We start from the raw sequence: 9,891 nt of genomic DNA on the forward strand, positions 1-9,891 counted from the left end.
CCAAATACAGGAAGGACATCAGAGTCAGAGCATGAGGCCCAGGGACCTGCGATTACAGGGATGAAAAGAGCCAGCAGGGCTGCAAACCCTCCCCTTCTCTGTCCAGCCCTGCTTCCTCCCTCCATCTACTCCTCACATTCTCCCCCTTTAACCTCCATAGACTCCCCGAAAGGATCCCCCTTGGGATCATTTCCAGACTCCAACCTGCCCAAAAAAAAGAGCTGGGAGGAGAACACCAGGATCACACACCGCGTGCAAAGCAGCCTGGAGGGAAGGGCTTTCTCACATTCTTGCAGGAAGGATGGAAACCTCTGTTATTTTACTAGAGGGGGGGTTGATTAAATGGTTTCTGTAGGTTTTACAGATACTGTGTATTAGATTAAGGAAACTTCTCTCCATTTTGGACTGATAAAAGCTTATCTTTGTTTTCATGTGTGGATGTTGATTTTTATCAAACGCCTTTCTGTCTATTGAGATAATCATATTTCTCTTAGATCTGTTCATGTGGTAAATTGCATTAATTGATCTTCCTACGGTTAAATGAGATTTGCACTCTTAGTGAAAACCTAACTTGCCTGTGATGTGTTAACCTTTTGCTGTATTGTTGGACTAGTTTTGAGAGTTGATACGTTGTGTAGGGTTTTGTGTCTATGAATCACGAATGAGGTTGACCTATACATTTCCTTTCTTATCCTGTTGTTCGTGCGTGTCAAGGTTATGCCAGCCTTATAAAAGGAGACGGTAGTGTTCTTTCTTTTTCTCTTTTCTGGAGGCATTTGTAGATTAAAGTTTTCCTTCCTTGAATTTTGGTGGAAGTGAACAGCGCGCCATCTAGGTCAGTTCTCCATGTGGATAATCTCTGATCGCTGCTGCAACTCCTGTGACAGTTCCAGTCTTACCTAAGTTTGCAGTTTCTTCTTGAGCAGGTGTCAGGAGCCATATGTCTGTTTTGTCTAAAATTTCAAATTTGTTAGCATACGGTTTTTAATAATATTCTTGGCTTTCGTTTAATGGTCTGCAGCTTTGTAAAAATATTCCCTTTTTAGTTCCTGATCTTAAATTTTTGCACTTCTTTTTTTCATGATTTGTTTCTCCAGAAGGTTGTCGATTTTATCAGGCTTTTCAAATAATTAATATTTGCTTTATTAAAGCTCTCTGTAGTTTGTTTGCCTCCTCTTTCATTAACTTCTGCTACTTTTATTTCTTCCTTCAACTTGATTGAATTTATTCACGTTTTAATTTCTAACTTCTCGGGATTTATGATCAGCTCAATAATTTCAGTTTCTTGTAATATGTGAGTTGTAAGACTATAAATTTTTCTCTGCCAGCTTTGGCTGCATTCCACAATTTTTAAAAAGTACTGTTATTGTTATTATTCATTTCAAAACATTTTCTATTTCTTTTTAAATTTTATTTTAACATGTGGGTTATTTAAAAGTGTATTTCTTTTTTTCTAATACTATGTGGATTTTTCTAGTCACCCTTTTATTGGTTTCTAGCTTAATTATGTTATGGCCACAAAACATTCCAAAGATTTACATTTTTAGTGTCTCAAGATTTGCTTTATGGCCCAATATATGACCAATTTTCGCAAATATTTTGTGTGTATTTTAAAAATATATTAACATCGGGTGCAGTGTTCTAAATATCTCTATTAGATGCAGTTTGTTCACTGTTTTGTTTAAATCGTATGTATCCTTAAGGAATTTTTTTTTTTTTTCGGTCTACTTACTGTACTAATTCTTGAGATGATAGTAGGTTTATTTATCTCCTTGGAGTTCTTTCAATTCTCATTTTATTTTCTAGCCATACAATTAGGTGCATTAAAATTTAAAATCATTTTGTCTTTCTGATGAATTGATCTTTTTATCATTGTGAAATGACTCTATCTTTACAGACACTTTTGAATTAAAGTCAATTTCATCTGGTATTAATACACATATAATGGTTTTCTATGGTTACTATAAATATGGTATATCCATTTCCTTTCTCTTACTTTCAACTTTTTATACCTGTCTGTCGCACAGAGCACATATTTATATTTTTTTCACAGCTAATCTGATATTCTTTGACTTTTAACTAGCACATTCAGGATGCTTACATTTAATATAGTTGTTGATATATTTGCTTTTAAATGTACTCTTACTTTATGCTTTCTGTTTGTCCCAACTGTTCTATGGGTTTTTTTCCCCTCTTCTTTCTTGCCTTTTCTTGGATGGATTACTTTTTACCTTTCCTTTTTCCCTTCTACTATTTGTAAGTTATGCATTGTTTATATTATTTTAGTAGTTACATAAAAGTACAGGATATTTCCACAACTTATCAAAGACTACATTTAATCAGTAGGTTTACCCTCCTCTCTGAAAATACAAGGAACATAGGACTTTTGATCTCATTTATCTTCTCCAAAGCTTTTGGCATTTTAATTCTACCCTATTTTTTAAGCACTGTTACAGACTGTGATTATCATTTTATGTAAACAATGTTCATTGTTCTTTAATAGTTTCTGGTTCCTAGACTAGTTTTCTTTTTTCTGTATTTTACTCTAATAATTTCTTCTTATATTTCTTCCACTTAAATCTCTTTTCTGTTGTCTTCAATCTGCAAGCAAATCCAGCCACTTAATTTTTAATTTTGTTATTTCATTTTGTATTTTTGGAAGTTCTGTCTGGTTCTTTATCACATCAGTAATGACACTTCATATCTACCTGTTCCCTCCAGTTATTTTTAAGTTTGTATTATAATGTGTGCCAGATACTTCCAAAATCTCAAGTCTGTACTCCTTGATCTGTCCCTACTAAGAGTCATTTCTGGGGGCTCTAGTTCATGGTGTCACGTTTTCTTGTGTTCTTTGGTATTTTGATCACGTGCAGCTTGATACTTTCAAAAAGGTTTTCTGTGTGTGGTGGATGGGGGCAGGTGGTGGCAGGCTTCCCAAGGCCTGGCCTAAAGGTGTCTTCTTCAGACAAGATTTGCAATTTCTTCTGCCTGGCCCCTGGGGGCATTTCCCTTCTAAACCTCCTGAAAATCAAGACCACTGCTGGAGAGCCAATGAGAACCTAGGCTGTAAATCTTCAGGAAGGCTGTCCTGGGTCACAGCTTCTCAGAATCCAGTTGTTCTTCCCTTTTCTCTAGTTTTCCTTCTTTCTTCAGTACCAAGGCTATCTTCTCTGTCAGGGGTAGATTTGGTTCCACTTCACCCTTATGCTAGGGGACAGCCCGTGGGCGCCAGATTAACATGAGAGTTGCTTACTTGACTCTGCATACTGGTTGGACCCAGGGCCTTGACTCTTATCCCTCTTGCCCCAAGAAATTGCCAACACCAAAGGCCAAATGGTTTAGATGGCAAATACCGGCAGGGCAAAGACAGTTTGGGTTGTCTTGACTTCTCCTTACCTTTCTGGGTTTCGGAATGAAATCCAAAATTTAACGGGACAGGCCGTCACTGTCTTGTCAGTTCGTCAATGCTTTAAAAAGGTTTTTCTCTCTTAAATTTTTTTCATTCAAAGGGTTGGTCCAAATAACTTGGCCTGCTGTAACCAAAGATAGAAGTCAGGGTATTACATCCATATTTATTCAACCAACCTTGATTCAGCCTCTCTCGTGAGAGACATAATTAGAACTATTTTCCCTTGTCACGGCCCTGCCGTTTTGGCAGTTATTCTTTACCTCACAAAATCACAGAAAATAGTTCAGTGACTACAGTTTAGTGGGCTCCTGCTGTGGTCACGTGTGAAAAACTGGTTTAATCTCAGTGAGCAGTTTTGAAATACATCACATGTTGGTTTTCTTCAGAGGAGGGTTCCTATAAAAAGCTAATCCTATCTGGTTTCTAAACTCTTTCCTAACTTCAGGATCCTATCCTCTTCATGAATTTTAAAAATTCCCTTTTCTTTTTTTGGGAGAATCTTGTAACACTTAGAAAAATCTATGGGTATCCAAGGAGATAACTCCACTTCAGATCACCAATGTTTGCTAGTCAGGCCAACGAGCAATGGAAAAGGGCAAGAAAAAGGCCTGACAAATCACTAAGGGGAGTGTTCTGACCCAGTAGATGTGGGACCAAGGCTGGAGCCAGAGAGGGGATGGCAATCAGCACCCCCACCCCTCGGTCCTCACCAGGAGGGGTTTAGCCTCTTTTGCTTCCTCATAGATTGCTAGTACCTGATGGCAACCTTGGCCCCATCTACCTGTGTAAAAGTAAGACCCTAGGATGAGAGAAACGATGATGAAATGGTATTGCACTGGGGTAATGACTGTGGCAGGGCAAGAACCTGAGAGTGCTTAATGGTCCAGGATCCTTAACGTCGTCTTCTTTCCTTAGCAGATTTCCCAGCAGCAAGGAGAAACAGCTATCAGTCACCCCATAGAGGGGCAGAAGGAGAAAAGAAAGAGGCAACTGCCTGCCATTATTGTCTGGATCCACGGGGAACCCTGGAAGAAAGGGGGCCTGAGCCATGTGTGGGGTGGACGTGTAGCCCAAGGTGTGTCCCAATAGTTCAGAAGAAAATTATCGAACAGAAAAATGTGATAGCACAGCCAAATCTACAAGAAACCAGCTATGGAAATTGTGAAAACTCTCATGGTTCTATGTGACAAGACGCATTCAAATGATAAACACCTGCTTTGGGCCAAAATTATATTCCATCATCTTTGATTTTCGATGCTTCCAGAAATTCATAGATATTATTTTATAGATACTTAAAAATCCAACATGTTAACCCACTTTTATTTAGTAAATCACTTCGATATTGCTAAACATACTTGTTTCCAGATTGAAGGTGGGGAGAGGCGTAAGTCATCAAAGGTAGGAGAACAGTGATGGCCCCTATAAGCAACTGTCACGTCTGAGACAGAGAATGAAAATGAGAAGATACTTGACATGCTCCACCTTCTGGGCAATGACTGATCCAACAGACGCAAGAGCAGCATAAGCATTATGACCAGTTTGAGATAAGATGTCAGAAGTCTTCTCATGTCTATAATAAATTCAAAGAACAAAGAGAAGCAATCTAAACTGTCAGGCTGACTGCTTGTATTCTTAGTAGCATCATACCTTGAAACTTTCCCATCCAAAAGCTGACAGCCCTCAAGCACCTGTGTACAGAGAACTGTGAGAACAACTACACCAGGTTCCTCACCAGGGAAAGGGAGCTTCGGGGAGCAGAACCTTTGCCTACAACATGGTCTTCACTGGGGCACCAGATTTCCTGGGCCAGGTGCGACAGGAGTGACCAAGGAAACTCAGAATGAGTGGCAAAGCTTTGTTTCTCCTCTTTCAGTCTCTATCTGCATACCCCCAAAATACTTTTCCTAGCAGGGTCTTTCAAACCTTTGAAATATCAAGAAATTGAGAACAACATTAGCTTCATCAGGGTGACCTGGGACCACACAGTGAACTCAAGTGTATTTGTCTGTCAAACCCCTCCTCCCAAACTCTCCTATTCTGTCACTACCTTCACTCCCTAGTACCATCATCAATGTCCCATCTGCACTTCACCCCAATCTCTGCTCCTCACTTCCATCCGCAAGAGTTTGCAGCTGTCTGAAACTACCAAGAAGTTGGTGGAGGACTAGGCTCTTGGCTAGTGTGTTTTAGCAGAGACCAGTGCTTGGTACTTTTGCAGTTATACCAAAAAAAAACACAACTCTTGGGCTATCAAATAAATGAAGCTCTACAAAGAGTAGGATTGGATATGTGCATGCTATTTCAGGAAGCAGACAGTTGCCTAATCACAAATTCAAGGCATGGTGGGGTCATATTCATGCTCTTAGAAGATCTCACCTGGGATAAGGGGACACCATTTCTGGCTAATGCCAAAGCCCCTGACACCCTCTTCTTCTATTCAAAGAGTCCAGGATTTTCTCCTGGTGAACATAGGCATGCTATCAACAGCCTAAGAATGTGGTTCTTCCAAAGCCCTCACCACATGGCCCTTTCTGTGTGAGGGGAAGGATATGACGAAAGCTCTTATCTTGAGAATCAATAGAACTAGGAGGAAATTGGTGGTCACTGAGCCTGCCCCTTCTTCCTTCACCTTTATGATTGAGAAGCTTGGAAGGAGAAAGCACACACCTCTTCAGACCAGATCAGCCTTTCAGAAAAGATGCTGCTGCTTCTGTTGTTGTTGACCAATCTCCTACCCTCCAGGGCTAAAGGAGGTAAGTGCACATGTCGATCCTCAGAGGCCTGGCTTCTTCCAACAGTGACACTTCCACAGTGTCCCATTGAGGCTATCGCTATGATCCTGCCTTGCTTCAGTCTATTCTCAGAAATTTGCAAAACCCTAGATCTGTTCCTGATTATGCAGTGTGGAGAAATTATAGAAAATAAAGCTATTGCCCAAGAGACCTGGTGGCTCCTCTCCCTTCCATGGATCCCATTCCTGTCACCTGGGAAGTGACTTACTATTAGGATAGCACATGATCCTGGTGGAGGGGAAAGCTGAAAATGGGGGATATAACTTCCCATTCTCCAGAGCTAAGAGTGGTTATCCATCCCAGGAGCTAACAATTGGATCAAGAATGAAGCAACTGTCTTATACTCAAGTTCCTAGATGTCTCCCTCCCAGTCCCCACTCTCTTGAGTTACTCAGCTCTACCAGGGCAGATACCCAGAACCTGACTGAGCCATCAGAGTGTTCCCTGCCACTGCTCCCACAGCCCTAGTGGAGACTGGCTCCCACCCAGGGCCCCTCTGCCCCATTTCCTCATCTCACTCTGATTTCCCAGGCTTTGTATCTGCCCTCTTTGTCCTGAGAGCTCAATGTCTCAGAAATATAAATCTGTTCTGGAGTTCAGATTAGGACTGCTCCTCCCCAGATGCTTACCAAGTAGATTTGAGGAATACTCGTTCATGTACCTAACAAGCATTTGCGGGGTATGTACTATGTGCCTGACCCAGGATGGGAGAGAGAGAAGCCAGAGTACTCTGCTCCATGAGCTCATAATGCTCAGGTCTCAGACCAGACCCATCCTGGAAGTAAGCAGGACACAGGGGCTCTGAGAAGCTTGGGACAAAGAAGCAGCCAGGGTATGTCAGAGAGAGTAATTTCCAGGTCTCCTAGCACAGTGCCCTTAACAAGTATATGAAGTGTGTTTGATCCAGAGCAAGGGCTGAGCTCCTCATCTCCTCAGGAGGAAACTGAGAACAAAGCCAGGAGACACGGCATGCTGCAAGCCCACCATGCTGCCCACTGAAACCTGCAGCCCCACCTTACTGTGTTGGGGCCCTGAAGACACTACAACCACCCCAGCGTCTGAACATCCTATGGGTTTAGACCACCCTGCAGTGCCGGTCCTCTCTTTTCATGAACACAGAGATCCAGGGCAATTTTCTCTTTCAGGGGAGATCAGATGGGGCAGAGAGGCCAGACCACACTCCCGGCCCTACATGGCATTTGTACATTCCAACAGTGGCAAAGAAGTCAGGAAGAGTTGTGGAGGGTTCTTGGTACGGGACAACTTCGTGCTGACAGCCGCTCACTGTACTGGAAGGTAAGGAGCACCTTGTCTTTTGGACCAAATGAGCACTTTGTCTGATCAAAGCAAATTTGAGGACTGTTCATTCATGTACCTAACAAGAATTTGTGGGGTATGTATGTACTCCACGTATGTGTACTCCACTCACTATGTACTCCACAATGAGTCCAAGGACTCATTGGACCTAATGAGTCCTTGTCTTCCTGGGAATGCCTAGTACCGTCCCAGGGCCCGTAACTCAGGCAGGTCCTTGAGCACACAGACCAATGACTAATTAAAGAGCCATCTGATCTGCTGAGGCCAGGACAAAGTGGGAAAAAGGTATAGAGCATATGGACAGAGAACTGGGTGGCAGGCAGGCTGCTGAAGAACTAGGCTGGGTCACTGCTGCACAGCAAAGAAAGGCCACACTGCCCACTTTTCCCTTCCTCCCTATCTGACTCAGCTGCAGGTGTGTAGGCTGCAACTTCAACCTGCCTTTCAGAGACTGAGTGTAGCTCCTGTGACTTACCAAATCCCACTTTCTTTATAGAGAAATAACAGTCATCCTGGGAGCTCACAATATCAGCAAAGCGGAAAACAGCCAGCAGATCATTCCTGTGCTCAAAGCCTTCCCTCACAAGGATTATAATAATAATTCCAAGTTCAACGACATCATGCTACTGAAGGTACCATCTTGCTGACTTTCAGGTGCACGCACACAGGTTACAAGGAAGCACACAGCTCATTCAGGGTCTCAGTCCCCTCCTCTCCTCCAGCCTGTCTGCTCTGCCTGGGTGAATGTAATAGAAGGGGGCTTGGGGGACACCAGGCAGGGACTACAGGCACCCTCACCCCTCGCTCTGAGCCCAGATGGAGGGCGTGACCTGAACTGCCATCTCTCACCTTTCTGACCAGCTGCGAGATAAGGCTCAACTCAACTGGGCTGTGAAAACCATCGCTCTGCCACGGAGCCAGGACTGGGTGAGGCCAGGGCAGGTGTGCAGCGTGGCAGGCTGGGGAAGACTGGAAAGTGGCAAAAAGCCAACCACACTCCAGGAGGTGGATCTGGAAGTGGAGAATGAACAGAAGTGTAAGGACCTCTTCAAAAACTACAACAACTCCATCCAGCTGTGCGTGGGGAACCCTAAGGACAAGAAGGCCACTGCACGTGTAAGGAGACAAGCGTCTTCCCAGCGTTGCCCCAGGGACAAAGTGATGCTGGAGTGACATGGCCATGCCTTCTCCCACCCCACAGCCAATGGTGGACCAGAGTCCACTTATGGGAGGAGGCTTCCTATTCTGAGCATGTGGGGCCCAGGCATCTCCCTCAAGCCAATCTCTTGGCCTTTGTCCATTGGACAACAGGAGGAGGGCCTGGGACTGGGTTGAGCTGGAGAGAGGACACAGCCAGGACACAGGCTCATGGTGCAGGTAGATCACAGAGGATCCACCTACCCGCCCCCACCGATACTCACAGCCTAAGTGAATGATGACCACTCAGCCACTACCCCTTTGAACAGTTGGGCCCTGAGAGGATGGCAGGAGAGGACCAGGGAGAAAATGAAGCTGAGAAGGGGGGAACCAGAGGGGTCTGACTGAGACTTGTCCATTCTCTATCCACAGGGCGATTCTGGAGGCCCTCTCGTGTGTAACAATGTGGCCCAGGGCATTGTCTCCTTTGGAAAAACGAGTGGGAAACCTCCACGTGTCTTCACCAGGATCTCAAGCTTTCTGCCCTGGATAAAAAGAACACTTCAGGCTGCAGGGACCAGACTGAGGCGCCCCCAGGATTGATCTGTCAATCTTCTTGGGCAGAGGCCAGAAGTGGACTGGGCAGAGGGGGGTGGAGGGGAGGCTGTCAGGGACTTAATAAACTTCCATCTCTAGAGGGAAAATCAATGATTCCTCCTTTATTCATCAAAATGTCCTATAGCCTATAGATTATTGAGCATTTTTTCCTTCTATTTTTTAATAATCTCATTTTATATAAGAATGGATTCAGAAAAGTAATCTCATTTTTAGAACATCCACCTTAGAGAAGGCTAGACTGGAAAGAAGTGATTTGCTGAATGTTTGCCATTAATGAGTGTGCTTCAACTATGGGAAAATGTATGTTGGGTAGAAAAGTAATACATATTCATCATGGAAAGATAGTTAGGGGCAAAATATATCAGTAAGAACATTAAAATTCCTGAGAATTCCACCGTCCAGAGATCATCACCGTTAATGTTTAAGCATGTTGTCCTCCTGTCTTTTTCTATGTACTCATAAGATGCTGTTGCTTTAACAGAATTGGGATTGGGAACTCATAGTGCCTTATTTTCCATTACTCCTTCATCTGTCGTCATATTCGTGAGAGTGTTGGGATAATCTGTTTGCAAACATTTATGATTGTTAGGCCCAGGGACATCAGAGCCAGGCTTCACT

General features: G+C 43.5%; 1 protein-coding gene across 1 annotated transcript; it reads left to right on the forward strand.

The window, feature by feature from the left end:
* Positions 1-6,085: 6,085 nt before the first annotated feature.
* LOC131405277 (mast cell protease 8-like) lies at positions 6,086-9,258 on the forward strand. Its single transcript, XM_058540355.1, has 5 exons — positions 6,086-6,162; positions 7,347-7,497; positions 8,015-8,150; positions 8,380-8,634; positions 9,088-9,258. The coding sequence occupies exons 1-5, from the start codon at positions 6,108-6,110 to the stop codon at positions 9,256-9,258; spliced, it is 768 nt and encodes a 255-aa protein (XP_058396338.1). The 5' UTR covers positions 6,086-6,107.
* Positions 9,259-9,891: the final 633 nt, after the last annotated feature.

Source organism: Diceros bicornis, chromosome 5, assembly GCF_020826845.1.
Source record: "Diceros bicornis minor isolate mBicDic1 chromosome 5, mDicBic1.mat.cur, whole genome shotgun sequence".
NCBI classification, from domain to species: domain Eukaryota; kingdom Metazoa; phylum Chordata; class Mammalia; order Perissodactyla; family Rhinocerotidae; genus Diceros; species Diceros bicornis.

Coding starts and splice junctions, on each gene's coding strand:
- LOC131405277 (XM_058540355.1), top strand. CDS start 6,108: ATGCTGCTGCTTCTGTTGTTGTTGACCAATCTCCTACCCTCCAGGGCT. Junction 7,498..8,014: donor GCCGCTCACTGTACTGGAAG/GTAAGGAGCACC, acceptor CTTTCTTTATAG/AGAAATAACAGTCATCCTGG. Junction 8,635..9,087: donor ACAAGAAGGCCACTGCACGT/GTAAGGAGACAA, acceptor CTCTATCCACAG/GGCGATTCTGGAGGCCCTCT.